This window comes from Struthio camelus, chromosome 21 (assembly GCF_040807025.1).
Source record: "Struthio camelus isolate bStrCam1 chromosome 21, bStrCam1.hap1, whole genome shotgun sequence".
Classification (NCBI taxonomy): domain Eukaryota; kingdom Metazoa; phylum Chordata; class Aves; order Struthioniformes; family Struthionidae; genus Struthio; species Struthio camelus.
Window position 1 is genome coordinate 3335728 of NC_090962.1, and position 26696 is coordinate 3362423.

General features: G+C 44.5%; 1 protein-coding gene across 18 annotated transcripts in view; it reads left to right on the forward strand.

Annotated features, from left to right (window-relative positions):
- The window catches only part of LOC104141925 (Golgi integral membrane protein 4), a 97604-nt gene that overhangs the window by 17009 nt on the left and 53899 nt on the right, over nt 1-26696 (forward strand). For 10 of the 18 annotated variants that reach the window (XR_011135699.1, XR_011135698.1, XR_011135700.1 and 7 more), the window contains exons 5-12: nt 3232-3382; nt 7471-7553; nt 11283-11438; nt 11568-11846; nt 14005-14156; nt 18012-18220; nt 21593-21660; nt 23187-23351. Coding sequence is in view for 12 of the 18 variants with exons in the window: in XM_009671550.2 (XP_009669845.1) it covers nt 3232-3382; nt 7471-7553; nt 11283-11438; nt 11568-11846; nt 14005-14156; nt 18012-18220; nt 21593-21660; nt 23187-23351 (1263 nt within the window). In the remaining 6 variants the exon portion in view is untranslated. The other 8 variants (XR_011135703.1, XM_009671556.2, XM_009671548.2 and 5 more) reach the window with 4 other exon arrangements.

A 26696-nucleotide genomic window follows, 5' to 3' on the forward strand; every position in this document is an offset into this window, starting at 1 on the left:
GAGGCAAGATCCCTGTTTTACAATGGGGAAACTGAGGCATAGTGCAGCTAAATGCCTTTAGTGCACAAAGCAGTGGGGATGCTTGGGTTAGCCCTCCTGACAGTCAAACCACTGACTGTCTCACCACTCTGCTGGCCCCAATGTGTTGGTTGTGCTCTTTGGGATCTGTGCACTAAGGAGCACAGGAGCTTTTGTGAGGCCCTTACCTTCCTTATGCCCAGGGCACTTCCAGTTCTCTGATGGCTCTGTTAACCATGTGGGCTCTCCTGATGCACCAGGCCACACAGGAGGGCTTTCTCAATTTCATTGTGACTTTTCCTAGCTTCTTAGAGGAAAAGGATCTCACTTGACTTACAAGCTGTCATTCTGATCTGTATTGAAGCCATATCTGTCTTATTAACGTTTGAAATAAGCAAGCCAATCTCAAAGGAGCAAGGGGCCTGTTCAAAAATAGCAGCTGCCTGTGTCTGCATTCTTGCTGTGGCCAGACTTTACCTTCTTATGATTCCTTTCATCTTGATTGGAGATTGGAAATTTTTTTTATTAACATCTTCCTGCAGAATCCAGTCTAGCAGTCACTGGATATTGCAGGCAAGGAGGCAGCTTTAAATGAAAGATTTTTAGGAAGTCCTTGTCAACAAATTGCCGGAATCTGAAAACTTGCAATGAGGTGTATACCCTCCCTTTGCTCATGGGCTGAGCATCCAGTTACTGATTCCATTCTGTAAAATGCTATCTACAGAGCTGCTCCCTAAACCATGGCAGAACTAGGTGTTTTTGAAGGACACCTCCCTCCCCCCCCCCCCCCCCCACTTCCTCGGACACTTATGCGAGTTAAAGACGCTGCATAATTAATTCATTTTAGGCACTGCATGTTGTCTGAACAGCAAAGTGAAGGTAGAGTGGAAGGACTTCCTGATCTGAATCCATGCAGCTGTGGTGAGTGATTCCCAGTGTCTCTAGGATTAGCTGACTTCCTGAATGATGTGATATCACGGCATTGTAGAGTGCTGGGCATGATGTGTAGGGAGCCACAGAGCAAAATGTCATGAGAGCATGTTCTCTCTGTCTTCCCTCAACCCCCTTTTGCATGTATATGTGATTTCTACAACATTCATTTCTGAGCCTCTCGCTGTCTCTGCTTGACTGAGCAAAACAGTATCTCTTTGAGGCAGGGAAGGGAACCGAGTCACATAAACTGACACTACATTCAGATATGTGCTTCTAGATATAGAGAAGAGGTTCCTGGCTTCCTCAGAGCTATCAGTGTACCTTGCTTTGATAGAAATGACTGGGTTGAGAATGCTCTACTTGCAGATAAGCTGCTCCTCCAAAAAGGAATTGCATGTAGTGTGTCCCAGGTCTCCTGTCCTACAATTACAATAAAACTCATCATCTCTAGATTCATTCTAATATTCGTGTATGTCAGTCGCAGCTATTTTTAGTAACTGGCTGGGAGTGAAGGTGCTCCGTGTGCTTAATGAGCTGAACTGAGCCTCAGATGCTTTGTGTGACCTTGGTCAAGACACTTATCTCTCTATATGGCTTCCTGCTATACTGAAAGGATGACTATTCCCTCCCTCCTTTCTGGCTGTGAGTGCTCTGGGCATAGATGTTAAGCACATCACTTGCCAGACAGGATACGGGCTACAAAGTAATTGAGCTGATGAGGACTTAATATTCCTTAGATTTGCTTAGAGTTTCTTTTTAAAATCAATTCTTATTTGCTAATGTTGGTGACTTCTCTGAAGTGTTTGGTCTCAAAATGATATTTAAGGATGTGGTTCCTCTGCAGTACTTCTGCCTGCAGTTCTGGGGGGAGCTGTAAGTACCTAATATATATGAAAGCCATAGCAGAAATCTGTTGTAATCTTTATTTTTTCATCTGATCTTGTGATCTGATTAACCTGACAGCCTTGTCTCTCCTCTTTGTTCTTTCTCTGAGACCCCTCCACAATGAAAGCTTTTTCCTCTGCGTGGTATGTATTTTTGGAGCACAGTGATTTTTCTTTCCTCCTTTGAGCTGAGGATAATTGCTCTGGGGGGAGAATGCCTGGGCCACAGATGCTTTGTTCTACTGGGGACAAATGCAAGCATCAGTAGCAGTTAAAGGTTTAAAAAAAAAAAATAAAAAAGGTTTGCCATACAGGAGGGCCAATTGAAGTTGCTGCCTGTGTCATAAGGAGCTACTGCGGAAGGGCAAGGGTTCACCTGTGAGCCAATCAATCTGCAAACATAATTGGTGTTGACAAACTGAATGTGGAAGGACTCTGTGGGTTACCATGGGAACCCACAAGGAGGTGAATTCTGGTTCAGTGGGTTTGAGTAAAAAGATGTCTCAGCATGTTTTGCTCTCAGGCAGTATGAGAGGGGAGAGGAGAGAAGAGAATTGAAGAACTGTTATCAGATGACTTCACAAAACTGTCCTGAATTCTGGCCTGCTTGAAATAGCCTGTGGTCTTGTGGGGGTCCTCTTACCTTGGCACTTTCTGCCTGTTCACTCCCATGTTAATCCAAGAAATATGGGCTCACTCTGTGCTCGTTAGGTGAGGAGACGTGGTATCCTTGCAAAGGGGCTCCTGTTTTAGCAGCTTGGAGTGGTGGGTAGAAGAACAGCCAGGCTGTAAAGAGGCAAACCAACCAGAGAAAAACTGAATTTTCTAGGCATTCTTGTGTCCTCAGTAGCTAGCAATGTCTGCAGACAGAAAGGTAACAGGGATTAGACTTTAGGCCTGCTTAAAGGTGAAGTGCCTCTGTAATGCAGTGTATGGGTTGATGCTACATGCGCCATGGAAACATTTATGCTTGCAGGTAATGTTGCTCTTCAGCATGTCTGGGACTCTGGAGAGGATCTTGGATTATGCAGTGTTTCACAGGCATTTGGCTTGATATTATCAAAGTTTGTAGCCTGTATTTCTCTCTCACTGAGCTGGGTGTAGGAGGGTAGTTGGGAGGGAGTAGGAAGAGTTCTTGGCTGTGTCGCAGAGTCTCCATCTCAAGGCAAAGACCTTGTTAACTGGCATTTCATATCTCTCCTGAACTATCTGATCACGAAGAACACTTTCTTGGTACCTGGAAATTTTTGTTACCTCATTAGAGGAATCAACATCATCTCTGCATCCCCAAGCAACTCATTAGGCGGAGTCATTTTAGTAGCTCTTGAAAATACTTTAATTGCTCCTCCCCTCCTTACTTGTACTGACTCTTGGTCACTTCTTTTTTCTGGTTCAGAACCAGCATGAAGATGTCAAGAAGCAGCTGCTTGACCTGCAGCTACAGCACAACACCTTGAAATTGGAACATCGTAAGACACTGGAGATCCACAGCCAGAAATATGCCCAGCTGCAGCAGGAGAAGGATAGTGAAGTCACAAACTTGCAGGGTGAGTACGATAGAGAGCTGTGAAAACACTAGGCAGAAAAGGGGCTGAGAACTGAGCTCAGGAGAGGAGAGCGTTCTCCAGGCCTTCTGAAGATCTACAAACACTATGGGAACACTCCTGTGTGACCCTGGGTGTTGTTCCTTAGCCCTTCCGCACCTCAGTTGGAGCATTGTGCTATTGCAGAGTGATAGCGTAGGAGGAAGGGTGTTTAAAATTGGCCAAGTGTCCTGAGCTTGCAATGAGAGGAGCTGAGAAATGCAGAGCAGGCTATCAAGCAGCTTCCCAGTGCAAGGGGAGCCATTGGGGTTTTCAGGTGGTGGGTTTGTGGTGGAATTTCAGAACACTATGAAAGCAGCCAGCTGGTTTGACTGGCAAATCTATTCTTAGCCTGCAGTTTCCTGGGGCTGACAATGCACTGTCAGGATCTGGTTACAGAGGGATGCAGCATCCTTTATCACAGACCCAGGGGGCTTGAGTTCGTGTCCTTGGGTTTAACTGAACTTTTAGTTCTCTGGGGTTCAGAGACTGCTATGCTGCATGGAACACCCTTAGCCTCTGTCAACACCAACACCTTTCATGGTGTTATTTTAAAAGCCTCGTTGACTTTTGCTGGCTGCTTGCTCTTACTGCAGCCACTACTTGTTTTATTGTGCAGAATTTTCAGTGCTAGGTAAGTTTAGAACTTGTGCCAGGTGTTGAGCATGTTCTGACTATGAAACAGTCCATCTCTCAAGGAGGTAACACTTAGACAAGATGATCCAAAAGCAGGAGGAGAGAGGTTAAAGCACAGAGGCATACCTGTAGTCTCACAGCAGGATGGAGCAGAAACAGCAGTTCTACCCATCAGATGATACTGTCTTACCCTATACTTTCTCTGGTGGGAGAGTGCAGCCAAGTTAGCCAGAGATGCTCTTTGTGGCACAGATAAAACATTGCAACACTGAGATTCCATCTATTTCAGTATATATTTCCCGCTTATCTGTACTTTTTTTTTCTTAAATAAACAATTCTATTTCTGAAATACTAGAATCCTGTAAATTCTAACATTTAAGTTTGGAAGCAAGTTAAACATACTTTCTGTATGTGGTAAAGGTCTATAAAATGCATTTAATAGTGTAAGAATTGCAGAAAATGCTGATCCTTTTAATTCCCAAAGAGCAGTTTATATTTAGTCTGCTGCTTAATTGGGTCCTGGGGTTTTTGAGGTTCACATCTGCCCTTAACTTAGATTAGGTGTGGGAGAGTGAGAGCCACTAACTTTTCTTTCCCTGCCCCCTCTCTCTGAAGGATCAGCCTTAAGCTTATAATATCTGTTGGGCTGGAAAGGGGAACTCGAGCACAGGCAAGTGAAACGGGCTACCTAAGTATTTAATTTTCTCTCTCTTCTTGAAATATGCAGCTCCTCTCCCCCCACTCCCTCCCCCCCCCCCCCAAAAAAAAAGGGCAAGAAAATGAATTCTGCCACAGAGAAAGGAGAATAAAGATTAGCAAAACAATCTGAAGAGAGAAGGCTAGTCAGGAAGATTAACTTAAGGGTGAGATATTCTTTGTCTGCCTTCCCAGGCTGCTGTTCACTTGGTCCCAGTTCTCTTCTGTGCTTTAAGCACAAAGCTGGCTAGTAAGTCTTCCCTTAGGAGAGGGTATTGGGAACCATGGTGTGTGGAAAAAGCAAGGCAGTCTTACAAGAGGTGACAAAAGTGGAGAACTAGCAGCACTGCTAAGGTCTAATTTTCTTTCCTTATGTTCCACTGGTACTTCTGTGTATAGTGTGTCCTCAAGCAAGGTGTGGTGGAAGGCATGCCTCTCTCAGTGAATAAAATAGGAGAGAACAAGAGAGGCATCTGAGCAGTGAGCATTGCTCTGAGCTGTTAAAGTGGAACTGCAGGATTTTTGCCAGATTCAGTTGCAAAAATGAAAACCTCACTCCAGGGGTGCTGGGAGAAAACAGAAGCCCTATGGAAAGTATGCAGGACTGCTCTCAAGGGTGGAGCTTGGTTTGTTAGCTCCTCTTGGTGACTCTAGTTTCTTTAAGGTAGCTCTCCAGGCTGATGATGGAGCTATCCAGATGCATGCGACACTGGGATTTGGTGTATTGCAGCTGCTACTCTATCATGTGACCCAGTGGTTGTGGTGCTATTGCAATAGCTGTGCTGTGTCCCTGAAAATCCTAGCCCCTGGAAGCAGTTCTTGATTAGTGGATAATAGAGTGTGAGCGTATGCTATTCAGATAGCTGAAGCTTCCCAGTCCTGTTAACTGGGACCTGTTTGTCACTCCCCTGTGCCCCAGACCCTCTCCTGCTGCATTATGATTTCTGTGTATTTTCTTCCTAGTTTTATAGGACTTCTATTTATAGGACATCTATTTATGCCCTATATCACACCCGTAGCACAGCTTGTCCTCTGCTGTGCTCCCCTACTCTAATCCTGCACTTTCTGTTTTTTTCTCATTGTTTATTGGCACAGTCAGCTCTGAAGGCAGAGAGGTAGCTTGGATCATTGTTGAACTTGTATTAGAACAAACACCCTGCATTTAGAGTGGAAAACTTGGTCCCATTGACACCAGTGGTAAGACTCCTTCTGATGTTGTTGGGACCAAGATTTCAGACCCCTGCCACAGTTATGGTAGAGGAAGGACAGTGGCATGAAGGCTTTGATTTCTACTTTCTGAATGTGCTTTGAGGACATAGAGATTTCTGAGGTATTGGCTCAGTGAAACTCCAGCCTTCCTTCAGACATCTCTCCCATGTTCAGGATGCCTTTGCTTCTGTTGTAGGTCTGTGGGAAGGTCTGCATTGTAGTCAGGGGTCTTTGCAATACTGCTCTTGTGCTAGCTGTCATTTAGCCTGGACTAGCTGCCTGAAAAATATATCCCTTGTCCACTGCTCCAGGCCAACAGTGACAGCTGAAGCATGTGCTTTCCCCACTGTGTGTACCCAAGTTAACTCAGTTAAAGCTATTTTAACTGTAGTCCTGCAGGTTGTAATCCCAACTTCTGGCTGCAGGGAAGACAGAGCTGCCTTTCTTTCCACGTAGCTTTCCAGAGCTTGCTTCTTCCCATGTTAACCTTCTTCCCATGTTAACCATCTTCACTGCCAGAGAAGATTATAGCATCAAATCACAAACTGCCCTGTCCTGGGGAGGAATCTTATAAAAAGATGCACCACTGTAATTAGAAATACATATAATCTTGAGCTGAAATTTAACATGCAATTTGGGCTAGAGCAAAGTGACTGTCTTGTGATGGAAAAATACTCCTTATCATGGTGGACACAGCTATGTCTGGAGAGAAATCTCAGTGCATACAGTACAGTTCTAGTGATGTTTTAAGAGAGCGCCAGGCAGATCATCCAAAATAAGGATGACATCTTTTGACAGTCTTCCTCTTTCCTGGAGGATACAGAATTATATTCAAGGCAATGAAATGTAAGTTCATTTTGTATCTTACATACTCCATAGCACTTGAATGGCAAAGAGCTTGGAAGGACCCCAACCTGGGAGCTTCTGGGCACAAGCTTGCTACTAAACAGGGTGGGTATAAATGTCCTCGAGGAGCAGGTTGTGCTGTGATTGCCTTCTGCAGGCTTTTTTGTAGATTCCTTTCAAGAGGCAGCTTCTCTATGCAGTTGGATTCACCTCCTTAGTGAATCTGCTGTGGATTGCATGAGAGCTGGCAGAGCTCTTTCACAGTTGTTCCTTAACCTTCCAGCTTCCAGGAATGAGGGCTCTGACCACTGCCTATTGCTGTCTTTCTGTTCAGCTGCAATGGATGAGGGAAATGGAGAAGGAACAAATATCCTGAAATAAGTATCTTCAGTGATAGCAAGCACAAGAGCCTGATCCTGATAGCAATAGTTAGTGGAGGCACTCCAGAGAGGAGGAAGTTTCTCGGATGGCCAGAAGTCCTGAATGCTGAAGGGGATGGTGACTAAGGTTTGTACTGTGTTTGGTTTGGCTAGTCCCTAGCTATTGCTTTGTGATAGTTCCTGGACTTAGTCCTAAGAGGTCCAGAGGAATTTATGGTAAGGAAGAGAGATGCTGTGCTTGCAAAAATAGCTCTTTCAGTGCAAATTCTCTTTCTTTTCTTGCAGATACAGTCTTCAAACTCAGAGAAGAGAGCAAGCTTCTTCGGAAGGCACACCAGGAAGTTCACTCTCAACTCCTTAACTCCCAGGTAACTGACAAGGGTGTGTCCCACATGACAAATGGGGCAATCTTTCATTGGGGATGGGATGCACCCTCCAATTTCCAGATGTAAATAATAAATTTAGGATGTGTAGCTTAAAACAGTGCTGGTATGAGCAATATAGATGCTTTCTGGACCAGTAAAATTTTCCAGCTTGGAGTTTGGCCCAGTGGCTGAAAATACAGATGTGCTATGAGAGCCACTTTGGTTCAAGTGGGAACAAACTAGCTTCTTCCCAAGCCTGGAATTCTTCCTGTCACTTACCCGCATCATTTTTCTATTCCATCCTAAATAATGGTGAGTTGTCTCTACTCATGGCTATAAAATTAAGTGCAGAGAGAAATAGCAATGCAGAGGTGTCCTGTCTAGTTTGCTGGGAATACAAATGGACACTCAGCAACCTTGAGGAAAAAGGTTCCCTTCCGTGTTTCCTTGCGAAATCCTAGTAGGGAGGGAGACTTTAAAAGGATTCTGGAAGAGCTACATAAACAAGATGCCCTTGTTCAGTAATGAAAGTGTTGCAGTGAGGCTCTGAATCTAGAGACCAGGGGCAAAGATGCAAGCAATGTGAGCTTAAGATTAGAGAGGCAGAAAAGTATTAACCTTTCTTGGCATGGTGTTGTGCTCATGCTCTAGAGACAAGTGTGAGGCTCTGTTCAGCACATGCAGAAGTCCTGATCTCATCAAGTTCTGCTAACCCAAATGAAGTTGGGAGCTAGCAGATGACTAGAGAGGAGAAAGAGCAGGGTGCTGGGAGAAGTGGAAGGGAGGGATTAATGTTTCCACAGTGTCTGTCTGAGGCTCTTGTGCTGAGTCAAGACACAAGCAGCTTTGTAAGTCTATTTTGTTAAGTCACATCACTATCTGGGTTAGCCTTTTCTGTTATTAATAAACAGCTTTCTGCCAAGCCCTCTCCTAGGTTATAGAATATGCTCAGAAGCAAGGAGTTGGTTGGGGTTAAATGCTGTTGAAAACTAATTCTTCCCCTTTGAAAACAAATTCTTCTTCTGGATACTGAACTCGAACTGGATGTGGGGAGGGTGGTTGTTTTTGCCCTCTGCAGGGTTGCTCTTGTGTTCTGGCCTGACTTGCTCTGCAAAGAAGTGGGTAGTAAGTAGCTCTAGGGCACTGCAAACTTCACAGTCAATTGGTCACTTCAGGCAGGAAGCCTGACTTACTGGCATCACAGGGCACTTGTCGTTTGAAAGCTTTTTGGCTCATGTCAGGCGTAGTTTGAGGAGTCCCAGATGGACTGTCAGCATATTTGACTTCCCTGCCTTCTTAATCTTGACCTGCCATTTAACTGCTTTTCTACCCTCCTCCTTCATGAGGCTTAGGCAGGTTGGCAAGATGCTCTGCACTGATAATGCCTGCAATGTACCTGTTGGCAACTAAACAAAGGCATTAGTCGTCTTAGGGGTCAGTCCAGCAAGCCTCTACTAGGAATTGAAATAGCATGTGATTACAAGCTTCTCCAGTGCCCCTACATTCATAGCTGCTTCTACCAAAATGTAGCGCAGCCTTCACTTTTAGGCCTCCTGACCAAACCTGCAAAGAAGTTGCATGTGTCACTGCTTTTGTGGCTTGTCCCCCAGAAACACTGAGACCTCGTCAGCTCAAGTCATACGTTGACAACTTTGGTCCATATCTGTTGATCTGAAGGTCCTCTGCTTGCCATTGTGTATGCTCTACTTTTGTCTTGCTGGCTCAGTCATGTGTATTTGCATCTAGAACAGCATGTAGGGTCAATCATGAATTACTCTTCAGTGAAGCACCCCTTAAATGCTGTTCCACTAACTGCTGTATTGGGAAAAAGTAATCAGCAGTTCAAGTATGCAAACTTGCCTGTTTTGGGCATGGCATTAAAAAGCGCTGCTAAACATGCTGAAGGCTGAAAAGTCAAGTGCTCGTGAATTGGAAAACATGGTGGCAACTTCTTTGATTAACTTTTTCCAATGGTCACAACAATGAAGGGGTCAAAAGTAGTTTGCAAGAAGCAGCTAACAGTAATTTCTTGCCAAAATTAAGAGTGAGCAACAGTAGAAGGACTTGCCCTGTGTATGGGAGACAGGGCTCAACTTCCTGCTCTAAATATACTTCATAATAGACACTCATGCAACAAAGTTGTGCCTCAACCATTTGTCTGTTTGCTATTTCTGGCTCTTGGTTAAGTGGCAGGGGTTGGCCCCAACAATTTCAGAAAATATTTTGGATCTTTTGTTTTCACTCTCTTGCCTGACAGTGAGACTAGTTTAAACCTTAATGCTTTTTTTGTCAGTTTTCTCATAAGTCCTTTCTAGTGTCTAATCAGAATGCTTCATAACACAAGAGTGAATGGAACTGCATTTGCCTTCATTGTGGTCAGGTGCCTTATATTAGAGTAGGCAGCCACCTAGACTTCTTGCTTTTTATCAGCACAGTTCTTCCTAGTAGCTTTGATTTGCCCCATCTGAGGATCCAGCTGCTGATCTTACTTCTAGCAAGTGACTGTTTATAGAAGAGTAATCTGCATTCTAGAGATTGTGTTTTTTATCCAAGGATTGTAACATGTTTCACAAGCCCTAGATAGATTGAGAATGCAATACTTGGTATCTCAATTGGTCTATCAGGTAAAATGAGGCACAGAGGCATCAGGTAATGTATGTGCGGCCTTGTTGTAACAGATGACAATTTGTGCCTGAAGGCTAGTGTAAATCTGCTTTCCCTCTGGGCTTGGCTACCTTTGCAGCTTCTTGATGGGTGCAAGTTTTGCTTTCATCTGGTTTGTTCTGGTTGGAAGCAGTCTCCTACTAGCTATAGCTACATCCCATAAACGGTTCTCTGCTTCTCTTTCCTCATTCCTTTTATTTTATCTTGATTGAAGTCTTTTTGTTTGTTTTAAGGAAAGTGTCAAGGTCAAATTTCAGAAGGAAGAACTAAAATCAACAGTCTGCTCAGGAATTCATTTCGCACTAAATTTTCCTTGCTGCTTGGAAGCTTTCCTGTGCTCTGCCCAGTCACCACTTTGGTCTGTTTCCAGGTGCATTGGCAAGCACGTCGAAAGCTCTCTGCCCCCACTTCCCTGTTAATAACTGGGGGAGCAGTGGGGTGCTTTTCCTGAATAGCTGTTTCAGGCTCTTCTTGTCAGGATTAGATGTGGAGGAAACAAGCTGATAAACTTCAGCAGAGAAAGTGTTACATTTGTCTAACAGACCAGGAGTATTAGTTTGCATTCATCTTGAAGTAAATTGAATTATCAAGTAGAATGAAGCCAACTATTGTGTCAGCTCCTCTGAGATAAACATGTCCATGAAGAAATGGCTCTACAGAAGAAAGCTGACCTGAATGTACACATCTTCGAGCTGTATGCAAGGAGAGGAAGCCTAACCGAACAAGACCCAAGATGCAATTCTTGTGCAAAAGCAGGAGCTATGCCAATGGCTCGTGCTGTAAACAGTGTTGCTCAAAGGACTGTTGTCATGGGTCAGTGTATCCAAGGTAAAAGCATGTGATTAAAATAAGATGCAAGACTGTCAAAGGGGCAATACAGAATATGCATGAAATCTGGAGGGAAAGCTCAAACCTAGCTTGGGCTTGTCATTAATAGCTGTGTATTTTCCCCCTCTCCCTTCTCTTTAGTGGAGTATCCATGTGGAACAACTACTCAAAAAAGAGTCAACAAAGAGTTGTTTAACGCTGCTATTGTGAGATTTCTCTGTGCCCTTCTCATCTCCTCAGGCCCAGTTGGAAGAGTTCAGGCAGTTCAAGGAAGCACTACAGAAGATGCCGAGTTTCAAAGAAGTAGGAGCTGGGAAGGGGCAACAGCAGTTACAGGCACTGAAGGAGCAGCCCCTGGTGCCAGGCAACAGCCAGTTACAGCTTGTGAGGCAGAAGGTGTGGTACTCCCAAGAAACAGGGAGGGGAGTTCTTTGGGGTCTTTGTGGGTTTTCAGCACTGGGCTATGAACCTGAGGGAACTGGATTTGTTCTTTTAGAGTTCACTCTTGTCCTTTCTTCCTTGTAGGCTTTTCCTGTCAATCAGGAGAGTCTCCCTGCTGGGACCCTGTTGGGAGCAAAGGTCTCTGGAATTCGGAGCCAGGCAGATGGGCCTTTGCTGCAAGGCCAGAACTTGCACAGTAATGATGGCCTGAGGCCACAGGATGATGTGCTCCTTACCCATCCAGCCCAACTGCAAGATGCCAATCCACCACCAGATGCTATGCCAGCCTGGCCGCCAAGGCACGGGGATGGCCGTGTGATCCGATTTACCCGGACTGTGAACAGTTTACCTAATGGGAACCCAGTAAGTTTTGCACACTGTGCCTGCAGTATGACTGAGAGCCAGACACCATGGGCTGCATGCTAGAGGGACCCACTGAATGTGTTTCACTCCAGAAGCCTTTATAAAGAACTACTTGTTTATTTTGAAAAAATGAAACCAGTGCACTGGGGACTGGGCTTGTTTTGTGTTAACCTTGCTTATTTCCTGCAGTTTGCCCTGAAATAAGTTCATGTGTTAATAAAGGGCTCTATTTGACCACAAGAATGGGGAGACAAGCTCACTGTCTTGCGAGCTGCTGGGCATCTTGCGAGCAGGTGCTAATGAGGTTGCATTCTCTTACCCTCTTGCTGTAATTATATCCTTGTGGTCCTCAGTCTCCAAACACTGTTCTTTTCCAGCTTCAACACAGAGAACCATGGCATTTCTGTCTCTCTTGATTCCCAGTGTGTTTGTTATTGACTAGTTTTAGCAGCTTTTTGTTTTCAGAGTCTTAAGAGTTTTTTTTTTTTTTAAAGTTAAAAACTCTTAAGAGAAAAAAAAATCCCTTGGTAGCTTAGTTTTCCTAAGCCAGAACAGAAGCCAAAGGGAAAGTTTTCTTTTTCCCTCCCTGCACCCTCTTTCTGGCTCAGCATGCCAGAATGATCCTTTGGGAAGTGTTGCATCTCCTTCATTGCTCTCCTTCCCTCCCTGTGAGCATGGATGGTTGGACTCTCCTGTGGCTAAGCAGGACACTGTGCAGCACTTGCTGCTGGCTTCACTGGGTCCATGCAAACTTCCCTCCAGGAGCTGGCTAGTCTTGCAGGGGGAAGCTGGAACCAGCAGTGCCTATAAGTAGGGAATGTCTGCTCCTAGGAGAGCGTGTTCACAGCTAGTATTGCTCCTCTAGTGTTGCTCACTTCTTAGTTTATGTTTTTTATTTTTTCCCTACCCCAATATCTATGCTAATAGACCCTGCTTTGGGCATAGAGTAAGTGAATGTTCTGCCTTGTTACTGAAGGAAGACCTGTTAGAGAAATAGTCAGTGCAGGATTCCAGCCTTTGAATGTCCTGACTCCCCCTTTGGAAGCCTGCTTCTTTCTGCTGACTCAAAGAGCCTGCATAGATTAGCCAGCTACCTTAGACCTCTAAATGAGTTACTTTCTTCTGATGAAGAGACCAACTCTTATTGTCTGTGTTTCAGAAGCACTCAGGGCAGGTGAAAAATCTTCCCTGCAGAGATCATAAGCACCTGCAGCTGCCTTCAGCCTCTGACAGATTTATGGATGCTCTTAACTTACAAAAGTTAGTGTTTTTCACAGAGCCAGTGTTGCATTAGGGGTGTGCAACGATGGGCATTAGTAGAGATAAAAATAGCTTAGCCTGAGGTCTCTTTCCTTTCAGAGGATACAAGAGCTATGGCTGGAAATGGATTAGTTTGCCAGAGGCCTTCAGAATAAATTATTTTGTACAAGAGGGCAATTTCCTTGGCACTGTTCCACGTGCTGTGGAAAAACCTCAGATCATCTCCTTGTATTTGTCCTTACCTTTTTTCCCTCTTAGAGCTTTTCAGGTATGTTCTGTGCAGTCCCTGTTCTTGACTCTCAAAACCATGGTCTTTGTAATGATATGCATATGTGCATTCCACTGTCTTGATCTGGAAACTGTCCTTGCCTGTGCACTCTCAGGAGAATTTGTGGTTCAGTGGCTGGACCAAGAAGAATGGGTTCTTGTTCTGGGATCCTGCTGGATTTGCAAAGGTCACGTAACAGCACTTCACTGCCTCCTGTAGTGATTATGAGAATGAGCCAAAGCAAAGCCAATCCCTATGAAAATAACAGTATGATTGCAGTATGGTTAGACTATAATTACAGTAATTATAATAATGGCAATTTTTCTTTTTTTAAGAGTTAACCATACTTTTGTTCTCTGTTTCCTGGAGATTCACCTACCCAGGACAAGGTGAGCCTTGGTCACATAGGATCCAAATTATTTCCTCTTGACTGTATGGAAGAGGAGGTTCTCTCTTATTGCAGGCTGGTCAGACAGGGCTGTGCTTTTCTCTTCTGGAGCACTTCTGAACCTATTTTCACTCTCGAAGGATCTTCTGGCGTATGAGTCTGCCAAACACAAGGGGGATCTGTGAGGAGCTGGTGCGATTAGGGGCTTGTGTATATCCTTAGTGCATGTGTCCTCTCTGCAGGATCCAAAGATGGTGGTTCAAGAGAAAAGCAATGAGGAAAGCCAGGCTCCTGGACTGGGACTATCTGATTTGAAACATCCATCTGCATCAGAAAAGACTCAGATGCCGGACAGCCACCACTTGACAGGGAGCAAGCAGCTGCAAATGCAAAGGTTAGTGATGCAAAACTTCCTTCTGCTCTGTGTTTACGCTCAAAGATACCGTATAGGCTGGTCCACAGTCTCTCTCCACCTGTGTTTAGCATGGCTTCTATGTGGAAGAGGGTTTGAAGAAAGTGCAAATTATTGGTCACATTGTGGTCTATCTCTTGTAACTGAGCACTGCTGCCAGGCCTCTGTCTCAGCCCATGCAGAAGACCAGTCATGCTTGACTGTGTTTGAATGCACACTCTGGTGTGGGTGGTGTGCTGGCAGAACAGGGGAAAGTACAGGAACCTGTGATATTTTATCACTATCTGTAGGCTGCCTTTGAGCAGGAGGTTGTATGTGAATTGCTTGGTAAAGGGACTGTGTGGGGAGGAGAGAGAGGAGTGTGTTCTGAATTCCTCACTAGATGGAGGAGAATGTGGGAGTGGGAGTCTGAACTGATTTCAGGAAATCCCCTCCCTATGTGATTGACTTACAAAATGAAATACCCTGTGTTGTTTAGCACATTGAAGAAATTTTGTGTAATAGAAGCCATCCATCTTCAGCAGCAAGGGTGGCTAAGGAATTCCTTCAGTTCTTCTAATTAAAAGGTATTAAGTTGTGTATTAGAGCTGAGACTTATGTTTTCCACTAATTAATCAGTAATCTGTCAAGCGCTGCAGGAGCAAGCAGAGCTTGAAGATTTGAAGGCCTATCATCCTCAAGTTTCTAGAGTAAACTAGAAGCAGCAAGCAACCAGCACCAATTAGATACTGGACTTTTTTTCTGATTTTGCTGCTAGGGCAAAGGCAAACTCCTAAACTCTGCATTCCCTCCTCTATTTTCTTTCCTACCAGGGAATGGAGCTTCAGCCCATGTCCCCAATGCACTAGTGAGGAGGTGTGGTAGAGATAGGAGGGATCTTCCTTCAAAGAGTCTGCTTGGAACATGAAGTCAGATGTCTGAGGCTAGTGACGAAAACTATGGGTTATATCCAAAGCGGGATAAAACAGTTCACAGCAATGGTTTATGCCAGAAATGAAGACACAGCCAGAATCTATCAGACAGCCCTGGCTTTGACCCTGTCTATGTTTCTGCATAACTGCACTTTAGATGACCTAGCTTATATCAACTTCAGTTTCACCTGCAAAAGCCAATTAAAACCAATTTAACTGCATCAGTACAGGGGTTTGAGCCTTGGTATCCACCTTCCCTGCCTCTTAGGACTGTTGCTCTTATTAAGCAAATACTAGGCACAGCGTGTTCCCCAGACCTGTTCTTGGGATAAACAGGAGAGGAAAGTTCTGGGGAAGGGAGTCACTTGGAAAGGACATGTGTTTGGAGCATGGCGTGATGGTTCCATGCAAATAACTGAATGGATAATTCTTACAGTCTGTTACTTGTATTGCTGTAATACCTGGGAGTCTAGTCAGGGACCAGTGTCCTGTTGTACTGGATGCTGTACAGGCAAAGTTTACTGTCTCAGCAGCATTCACAAAAGACCAGTCTGTTTTGCAAAAGGAAGAAAAGGTCATTCTGAGATTGTAATTCATCAAAGTCTCACCAGAATCCAAAAACTGGCTCTGAAAATAGTGCTTTATTATTTAACTTATTTATCCCCTGTGTGTGTCCAGGTCATATCTGCTCACTGTACTGAGGTAAATGGGATTTAATTCCTGTTTTACCTGCAGTGCAGATTTCTGGATTTCATTACAGATTATCAGCCAGATTCTACTTGTTCTTCTCTACCCTTTTTTCACTTAACCTGTAAACTTATCAGGGCAGAGATTGTGCTTTGCATATCTGGGTACAGGGCCAGGTCGTCCCCATACTACTGTGACAGCTAACCAACTGCATGGGCACAAAAACTAACAACACAGAGGATATTCTGCCTTGTTATAGGGAGGGATTTGTGTGGGTGCAACTGAAGGTGAGGGTTGAAGTTGATAGAAGAACGGCCTTTCCTTGCCTATGTAGAACCTAGAGGGGATATTGTCACTAGTCTTAGAAACAGAAAATGCAAATGTTAGTTTTGTTTGGCACATGATTTCTGCAAGGACGGACAATCCAGCATGGTATTTGTGGTGTGCTCTTCCTTTTCTGGATCTATGATCCAGAAATAGTTGAACAACTAGAGACTGTTATTTACACTTGATAATATTTGTGATAAGGAGTGCATAAACCAACCTTCTCTGGAAGGTGTCAATGCCAAAAACAATATCAAACTGAAGTAGGGTTACGAAAGAGGCCATGCATCCAACACCAACTGTTGCAGTGGGTGGCTGAGACTAGCAGAATCAAGATGAACTCTTGATGGCCAATTTGCTTGTTGATAATTTTTATAATGGGGGAAATCTAAGCTGAAGGCTGGGTTGTGATTTCCTTTTTGAAAGTTTTGTGTGGTGGCAGTATGCAAGCTTCTAAAAGGTGATAGACCTAATGGATTTGGCTGCACCTGTCCTTTCATAGCAATTAAACTTAAATGTCTTATGTTTTTAAAACTCAATTGGCTCAAGCATCTACATACAAGATAACAGGCTAGGCTGAACACAAATCCTACCTGGAACTGGCAGTTATTTACTCGAGTTGAAGGTTTTGGGAGATCCTTTCATTATTTTTAATTCTGAGAGTCTCTATTCTTGGGATTTCATCCCTCCCTTTGCCTTGTTTTGTTTTGTTTCTAGAGGTGTCTCTTATGAGACCTCTCCTGCATTATGGGATTTTCATGGTTCACCCAAACTAATTCAAATGTATTCTGTTTCCTTCTTGCCTTCTAACTCATTTTGATGCAGTGAGAACATGTAACACCTCTGAGTGCTCTGCCACTGGGCCTCTGGTTGTCCATGAGAGCTGTGCTATTGCTGCAGGCAAGGAAATGCTGAGGAAAAATGTGTTGCATTTGGCATGCATCTTGATATCAACTCATTGTCCATCTAAGGCACTTGCTCTGTTAAGAGGGAAGCAGAAAGCAGGCATACTAGATATTGATGTAGATAGCAGGAGAAGTGTATTTGAGGTGGAACCATCACAGAGAAGGGAGGAATTCCTGACTATGTGGCTGTCTGAAAGGAGTTGCGTGCCCTCACAGATAGAGCTGTGTGTGTGAATAACTGATTTTCAGCTCTGTAGATGGATCAAGACACTTTTTTTTTAAAAAAGAGAGAGAAATGATGAAAAATCAAAACAAGATGCTGGAATGTTTCCTTGCAATTATATCTGTTTTCTCTGCACAAGTGACAGATGTGTGCTATAGAGTAGGCTTATAAATAGATGTTGGTTAAAGTTCCCTTCCCAGCTGCAAATCTTCACAAAGAGTTTATAGTTTTAAAATTTACCAGATAGTGGAAATTCAGTTCCATATTGCAGCTCTTTCCTATTTTATTTTGAAAGGTTTTTTTCTCCTCTTAGACCAAACCACTTCAGTTTTACTTTAGTAGCGTTTTTATTTTTAATGAAAATGGAACGTAGAGGACTTCTGTTTCTTGTTCCCCCCCGCCCCCCCCCCCCCCCAAAAAAAAAACAATTTAGATTTATGTGTTTGGATATGTGTGAGGCATGAGTAAGTATCAATTTAGAACTGGAATTTATTGCTATGTGGATATACTATCTTAGCACATGAATAAGAGATTAAAGGAGTTTTGGTAATAAATTGCATTTTTAAAACATAGCTTTGTAATTATGTGGCATATTAAATGTTCTGTTTCATGCAGCTGTTGGGGTAACTAATGCAATCTGCTAATTTTGCCAGAAACATTAAATTAGGCCAAACTTCTGCATGCATTGGAATTTTTATTTGCTTGCCATTGTGAAATGCCATTTTGAAATCTCTTTGAAATATACTGAGGTGAGGGTGTTCTCTTTTGTTTCCAAACTTTGTTGCAGCTGGCAAGACATAATGAACAAAGTGAATGCCCAGTTGGATGAAGAGCAAGTGAACAGTTACCCAAAGAGCCTTCATTTTGACCCTGGGCCTGGGGAAGGGATGCAGAATGGTAGCCCACAGCTACCCAGCCAGAAGAGAGGGGCAGAGCTTCAAACAGCTGATCAGGAAGGCGAGAAGGGAAGGACAGATGATGAGGAACTTGAAATGGGTAGGGTTTCCATAATCCTATGCTGTACAGCATTGATTTTATAACTAATCAGGGTGGGAAGAGGGAAACTTTCTGCTTTTGTTAAAGGAAAACCTTATAACTTCTAGAGAAATCACAGAATTTGACATTGTCTATGTAAAGTGTGTAATTAACAAATGACTCTTGGCCCATGTTTTTCTGGTTAGCTTTTGCCCTAGGTTTAAGTCACTTATTTCTTTAGCCTGTTCACTCCTTCAGTTTACATTCCCAGTTTGGTAGGAAGAAATCTTCCAGACTCCATAACAATATTTGCAGTCTTCAGCTTTTATGACTCAAGTAGGTTCTGTCCTGCTTATGTCTAGTGCCTATAGGTTTGTAGTTCTGCAGAACAGTCCAACAGCACATCTTTACTGCCAACAAATGCAATAGTTACAAATTTTCATAGCAAACTGCGGAAATGTTTAAGGAACTGTAATCTTCCTTTCTCTTTCAAGGAATAAAGGCTTTCATCCAAGGTGGTATTGAAGGAGGACCTATTTCCCTTAGCTTCTGTAGATATTGTACATTTATTCTCCTTGACCAAATGAAAAGCCTGAACACTTCCATTTTTTTCCTTCCTTTTGTCCCCACATCCTCACATGTTTTCCAAGTCTGCGCAGGTTGAGTTGGTTCTTTCCTTTCCTATAGGAGTGATGGGGAATTTTGCTGTTCTTTGCAAGACTTGATCTTGGGCCTACCCTAGGATTTGATTTTAATTTTTTTTTTTAGGAGTAATTTGTTTAGCTTATTCAGGGCAGAAAATTTCCTAAGTGTCCTTAGGGAGCTAAAAGCAAATAATTTCAAGGGCAGTTAGTTTTATTTGTCAGTCAGCTAACTGAGCACCTACAGCTAGCTGGAAAGTCTGTATTAAGTAACTGCATTTGGGCAGTTGGAGGCCAGCTCTTGGAACTGCTAGCATATTGAATTGCTCTTCCTTCTGATCCAGCTCTATTCAGACCCCTGTGCTAAGTCATTGAACGTTACACTCAGTTAACTAATAATAGAAGGAGAGAAGCATTTGACCTGATGGAACGTCCGTCCTAAGGCCATGAAACCAACTAATGAATAATCCGTTAGGTTAAGCTTGTGACGGCAGAATCTTCTCTCCTCGTTTCCTGGAGGAGATTTTTCAATTGGGCTGTGCTAGGAGTTGGCAGTTGTATGGGAGTGGCAAAATGAGGGAACAACTAAATGCCTATTTGTGTTTGGTGAAACAATAAAAAATAGCCATTAAATGACTAGACCTTTGAGAAACCTAGACAGTGGAGGGACGGTGACTTTACGACATTTCTGTATGTCCAGTAACAAAGGAAAGGTTGACTTGATTGCAACTCTATGTTCACAAGCATAAGAGGGAAGCTGCAGAACTCTTTCGGGAGCAAATAAAAATGACAAAATGTGTTACAGCAACCCAGTCAGGCAGTAGGGAACTGAAATGTAGGCTTCTGGGCAGAGATCTGGTCTGAGAGAGATATGGAACTGTGGAGTGAAATGCTCTGCTGGGCTCGAGGAGCCAGAATAAAGCATGAATCCATTGGAAAACAGATTTCTTTGCTGCAAACAATCTGCCATCAATTTGTTACATAAAAGGCAGTAACTTGTAAGTCCTGAAAGTCAGCTAATTGCCTTTGTCAAAAAGGGACAGTGATGAAATGTACACATGACTAAAACTGTCTGTTGCTAGACTGAGCCAGGGTGACAAAATAGTTATTTCATGTAGCTGATTGATTGCTATGGTCTCAAATGCAGTAAGGCAGGGGGCCTGGGAACTGGGGGCCTCCTGTGAGGGTGTCATTTGAAATGCTGACTTGCATCCTGTTAAAAATTGTGAAGATGCTCCCAGCCTCATTTCTTGACAGTAGATTTTGGCTCTGGTTTCATTCATTGCTCAGAAGTAGGCCTGGATTGGGGGCAGAGGAGAGAAATCATGAGGCAGAGATGAAGGTCAGTTGTTTTAACAGTCTTGGATCAAAGAGGTGAAATAGTCCAAGCTGAGGAAGAATCTCCCAGGCCATTAGCTCACTTCATTCTGTGCAAGTGAACTCCTTCCTCCCAGAATAGGAGTTGTAAGATAACAATTGCTGTGCATAGAGATCTCCATTTGGAGAGGAGGTTTGGTATTCCTGTGCTTTCCCACAGTTATGTTCAGCTGCTCTTTCGTATTTCACTGACCTGGTTTTCAACAAGTCCCCTGAGAAGAATTGAACTAATTGGTTCACATTAAAGTGAATTCCACCCTGCAAAGAAATGGCCTCATGGCAGGGATAAGGGAGCATGAGGACCAACAGCTCTTGACCTGCATGTCTTAATTGGAATTAACAGCCAAAGTAATGACTCAACTGCACTGGCTGTGCTGGTGTCCAGTAGGGAACACTGCTGCCTCACAGGCTCCTTTAATGTTTTTGGGAGAAGCACTGAGCCCCTGCTGATGATGGACAGTGTGGTGAGTGCCAGAGCTGGGACTTGCTAGAGCCATATCCAGTTTGTGAGGCCTTTCCTTAGTTGAAAGCAACAGCCATACTTTTTAAAAAAAAAAAAAAAAAAAAAAAAGACGGGTAGAGAAATAAGCACAACAAATTGGCCTGCTTTTCCCTCATTAGTCTCTCCTCCCTTGCCTGTCCCCCTGCCTAACACAGGAGGCCTGCCTTTTGTTTTGGCATCTTGTCAGCAGCTGTGTGCCAACAAAAGGGAAGGTGGCACTGACCTGTGACCTGCCATGGCTTAGTTTGGCTCCCAGTGATGGTCTGACTGGCTGTGCAGTTGGGTTGTTGCTATAGATACTGCCCAGACTTAGCAGTGCCATGAGACAAAGATGTATCTTAATAATATAGGTTAGGATATAAGTTCAAAGCTGTTTCTTTGTATTGTTATTCAGTAAGTCAGGGACATGCTTCAGTACATGCTTGTGCCCTAGCCTGGGGAGGAGATAGTTTTGGCAGCTGTAGGAGCATAGTGCTGCTTTGCCATTTTGATCTTGCATCTGGCATTGAGAAAGCAAAATGTTAAGCTGGTGTGTTACCTGTGTTGGTTAGTCAAAGTTAGCGTCACCAGTTAAGATTCTCACTATTGGGAACAGTCATATTAACTCTGTGCCAAGTAGGGATCGACCTCAATCTGCCTGCAGGCTTAGGCCAGCAATGCTCTGTGTGCATTTCGGTAATTTCCGATTGCCAGTTCCAGGAAAGCTTTACTAACAAGTTTTTTCCAAGGCAGCTCTGAGACACCAGCCTGATCTGAACTGGGGTGTGTGGAACCTTCCATGCACTCAGAGTACCAGATCCAAGTCTGTATCATTGATCCCTTAGGTGACCTTTTATCCAGAGGGTGCATTGTAACTGTCCCTTTTCCTTGCAGATGCAGGAATGATTGAGAGAGAGGAGAACTCACATTCTCAGAAAGAGACTGTTGTCCAGGAACCAGTGGTAAGAAATATTGCCATGCTGTCATCAAGATGCATCACTAGTTCTGAATAAGAATCCAGCTGTCCCATTTAAGTAGGTGCTTTCCCAGAAGTTTCTATAACATGTAATTCCAAACCCCTTCCCAGTGCTGAAGGGATTCAGATGGATAATGAGGACTGGGGTTTTTGTTTTCTGTATCCTTAACATGCTTGAAGAGGCACAACTGGTGAAGGGCAGTGAGCCAGGACTTCCTGCTCAGATGTCGAGACACTTGGTCTTAGTTTCCCCCACTTTAAAAAAGACTATCTCTTTTGAGCAGCAGAATAGTAGAGCTGGTTGGGTAGTTTGTGTGTATGGTTTTGGAGATTATTTGCTGATGAGTGGCAATTGTACAGTGCACCGTGGGTGATCCTGGACCCTCTTTCTAGAGGTTTGGTACCATTTTGCCATTCTCAAATGGCTTGATGGGAGGACAGTACTGTTAGATCCAAGCTGAATGGGCAGAAGGATACTGGAGGAGGTTGTTGTAGCTGAAGAGAAGTGTGAAAAGAGATGGAGAAACAAAGATGTATGAAAGCAGTTGCTTAATGTCTATAGATCTGGTCAAATACTCAAGGGAAAAAGAGTACTGCTAACACTTCTGAGAAAGCAGTGTGCTGCAGGACAGCCCTGCAATTATTACTTAGCTTTCTGTTAATTAGCTGAAGGTTTATGAAGTGTTTTGATGGCAAGAAGTCCTCTGGAAGGTGCTGAACGTGCCCCTGTGTGTTTTGACTCCGTTCATTAGCAGCCCCTAGTGAGGAGCAGGTGCTCCCCTACTTGGGGGAAAGCAATAGCACTGTTAGGGAGGAGGAAGGACCTCTTGCCTGCCTCTGTAGCTTCCCTCCCCTGCTTCTGTGGTGCCAGTAGTGCTCTGGGCCTCCTGGTACCTTGTCCCTCTTACCCATGAGGGAGCCTGCAAATCCTACTATCGTGTTTCTAGGAAGGAAATGCCACATGGATTCATAATGGATGCTTTTTCCATCACCTTTCCCTACATATTCATCTTCCTCTTTCTCCTGCAGAGAACATGAGCATGGTATGGCCTTTGGATCTAGCCAGGAAATTTTCCCTGGATAAGTTTTCAGTGATTTGGCTTCTTTTGGAGAAGCAATCTCCAGGGAGAATGGAGCTGTAGCAAGATCCTTTTGTGCCTCTCCTATAGCTACATTACCACTTAAATGAGAACAGCCTGGTCTGCAGAGGAGCAGAAAAAAGACTAAAGCAGATTTGGAGGATGGGGAAAAGGCAGGAGAATACTATTAAGAGTAATCCGTAGTCCGTTCTAGAGGAGCACTGTTTCTGTACTCTTAACCACTCTGATGACATCTTGGTTGATGCAGTGATAGGGGGATGTCCTTCCTTCTGAAATTTGGGTCCCCTGTCTCTGGGCAGCAGCTTTTCTCAGCTCCTGTTCTTTGGCTTGCTGGTGAAGTTAAGCTACTCTTTGCCACTGGTCCTCAAAGGGATATCCTGCCTGATGCTCACAAGAGGGTTTTCTTGTCCAGATACCAGATGATGCTGCAGATCCTGCCCAGGACCCCAATAACCGAGGTGAAGATGAGTTTGAGGAAGCTGAGCTGGAAAAACCAGACTTTGAAGAGAAGGTGAGAGGTTCAGAGAAGTTCAAGGAGCCCAGTGTGAAAGAAGAGTCTGAGGAGAAGCTACCAAAGGTGACAAATATGAGGGCAGCTACTCCTGTAGGAGTAGGGGTCAGGGAGGGACCTGCAGCAATGAATGGGGGGAGGAAGAGGGTTTAAGGACTCAAAGGAAAACATCCCTATGTTCCTGGATGGATCCATAATCCCACTGCAGGGATGTGTCAGGGAGGAGAAACCTCTTTCTCTTCCATCACCTTCTGATTCCAGGTGACTTGTAGCCTCTGAGAATCAGTGGCTTTGTACCTGTATTTGTTCTGGCCACATCCTCTGTGCTTCTTGTAGTCAGCCCTAGCATTTACAGCATCTAGATGGCTAGTGAGCTGTTGAATAGGAGATGGCTCTCTCCACAGCTCTTACTGAAAAGATGATACATCTTCCTGTCAAGCATTAGAGACATCAATACCAAAGATGAAATACAAGCCTGTGCTTGGAATCTGGTCAGTGCAGCCATTGCTTTTCCTGGGATGGGTCTGCAACAGTCTCTTGACAGCAGTGACACCAAGTGAGAACTCTGTTTCTTTTTCTATCTGCTCGCAGAGGGAAGCCATTTATTTTGCACATTGCTTCTTGCTGTCTGAAGTCAGGCTCTGCATCAGGGAAATATTAGCTTGTTTTGACAAGCAGGAAGTTCGGTGTTGCTTCTTTTTAAAAAGTATTTTATTTGTCAGGCTCTAAAATGATGATCAATAGTGGGTTTATAGTGGGCTTAAAAATAAAGGAAGGAGCTTGGGCCAATGAACTCAAGCAGCAAGGAAACGCTGGCACCAATGCTGGAGCAGCATCTTAAGATTTGTGCAAATATAGAAAGAATTAGTGACATAATACTTGACCTTCAGATACAGCTGTGCTTGTATAACCTGTGTTAACAAGTATCCTTTCTTTGGAAGTAGTGTGTTTGCTTAACCAGTTTGGTCAATTTCTCCCTACTAAATGGATTAGACCATGCAGGTGTCATGCTGCTTTCCAGGGGCTGGAACTGCTTATCCATGTCGTGAGTCCCATAATGATTATGGGAAGTAGATATCCTTTTTAAGTCTTGCTTTGGAGGAAGGTCTGTGTCAGCACCCAGCTGACATCTGCTGAAACTTGTCCAGTGTTTGGTATGCCTTATGGTAATGGCTGAAGCCATGGTAAGGGCTGAAGTCTGGGAAGCCAGGGAACAAACATTCCTGTCTCTTTCTCCCCCCCCCCCCCCTTTTTTTCACTCCTGTTTTCTCTGGTGCAGGAGCCTTGAGTCAACCTGCTCCTTCCCACCCTTTGCATGTTACCAGGTTTCATGCAGTTTAAGTCAGCTTGTGCCCCATGGTTTATGGATCTAGCCCACAGAATGGTTGAGGTTGGAAGGGACCTTTTAGAGAACAAGTAGTCCAACCCCCCTGCTCAAGCACAGTCACCTAGAACAGGCTGCCTTAGGACCCTGTCCAGATGGCTTTTGAATATCTCTGCAAATGGAGACTCCACAATCTTTCTGGACAATCTGTTCAAGCGTTCAACCACCTTCACAATGAAGAAGTGTTTTCTGATGTTCATACAGAACTTCCTGTGTTTCAGTTTGTGCTTGTTGTTTCTCATCCTGTCACTGGACACCACTGAAAAGAGTCTGGGCCCTGTCGTCTTTATATTCTCCCTTCTGATATTTATATGCATTGATAAGATCCCCCCCCCCACACACACACACACCTTTTCTTCTCCAGGCTATATACAGTCCCAGCTCTCTCAGCCTTTTCTCATGAGAGATGGTCTAGTCCCTTAATCATCTCGGTGGCCCTCCGCTGGAGAAGAGAAGGATCACCTCCCTCAACCTGATGGCCGTGCTCTTCCTAATGCAACCCAGGATACCACTGGCCACCTTTGTCACAAGGGCACATTGCTGGCTCATGGTCAACCTGTTGTCTACCAGGACTCCCAGGTCCTTCCCTGCAGAGCTGCTTTCTGGCAGGTCAGCCCCCAACCTGTACCGGTGCATGGGGTCATTTTTCCCCAGGTGCAGGACTCTTGCACTCCCCTTGGTTGAACTTCAGGAGGTTCCTCTCTGCCCATCTCTCCAGCCTGTCGAGGTCCCTCTGAACGGCAGCACAGCCCTGTGGTGCGTCAGACGCTCCTCCCAGTTTTGTATCAGCAGCAAACTCGTTGAGGATGCACTCTGTCCCTTCACTCAGGTCACTGATGAACAAGTTGAACAGTACTGGACCCAGTATGGACCCCTGGCATACACCGCTAGCTGCAGGCCTCCAGCTCGACTTTGTGCCACTGATCACAGCCCTCCGAGCTCTGCCGTTCAGCCAGTTTTCAGTCTGCCTCACTGTCCGCTCGTCTAGCCCGCGCTTCCTGAGCTTGCCCGTGAGGATGTGATGGGAGATGGTGTCAAAAGCCTTATTGAAGTCAAGGCAGACAGCATCCACCGCTCTCCCCTCATCTACCCAGCCAGTGATCCCATTGTAGAAGGCCATCAGATTGGTTGAGCGTGACTTCCCCTTGGTGTATCCATGCTGACTACTCCTGATCACCTTCTTGTCCTTCATGTGGTTGGAAATGGTATCCAAGATTAGCTGTTGAGAGGCACAGAGCAGGCTTGTATCGGAGCAGTACTGGCTCAGACACTGAGCTTCTCCACAGATGCAGTAGGAACCCTAGCTATAGGTGGTGCCAACTTGTTTCATTCCCATCTATAAGAAGGTTGGCTGTGGTTTTAAGAGCAGAGTATGTTGGGACAGCATGACTGGCTCTTGGTGAAGGAACTGTCCAGGAAGACCATATGCCCTGCTTTACTGTGCAGCCTGGCAGATGAAAGCAACAGCATTGAATTGCTGACTTGATTGAAGTGTCTGTAAAACAGACTTGTCTGTGAGTGCTCAGGTCCTTCTCTATGAGCTATAAGTTATTGAAAGCATTAATACTTCAGTCCTCGCCAGTGAGAGTGGCTCTGATGTCCCTGCTAGTTTCTACTGTTTTGTCTTCAAATTTGGTGGCAGGACATAGCAGGGAGAGCCCTAAGACTTCTATTGGAGCTGGGCTGACCCAGAACCAGTGCAGAATATAGATGGTTCCCTGCAGTCCTGAACCTCCATGCAACAGCTGCATGGGCAAGGGCCCTTGCCCTGGGACCCTCCTGCTGCAAGAGAGACTTTTTGTACCACACTGGGAGGAGCTGGGGCAATGACTGCCAGCACGTGGGGAAAGGGACTGGATGGGGAAAGCACAAATGGAATTTGTGCCTTTCTTCTGCCTGCACCCCTCCCTCCCCTCCATGCCTGCACTGTAGCCCAGTGTCCTCCAGACCTGGGGCTCTGATATGAGAGAGCGGTGTCTCTGCAGGGGAGCAGAAGTAGTCTGGGGTAGTGTTAGCGGTGTCTGTAC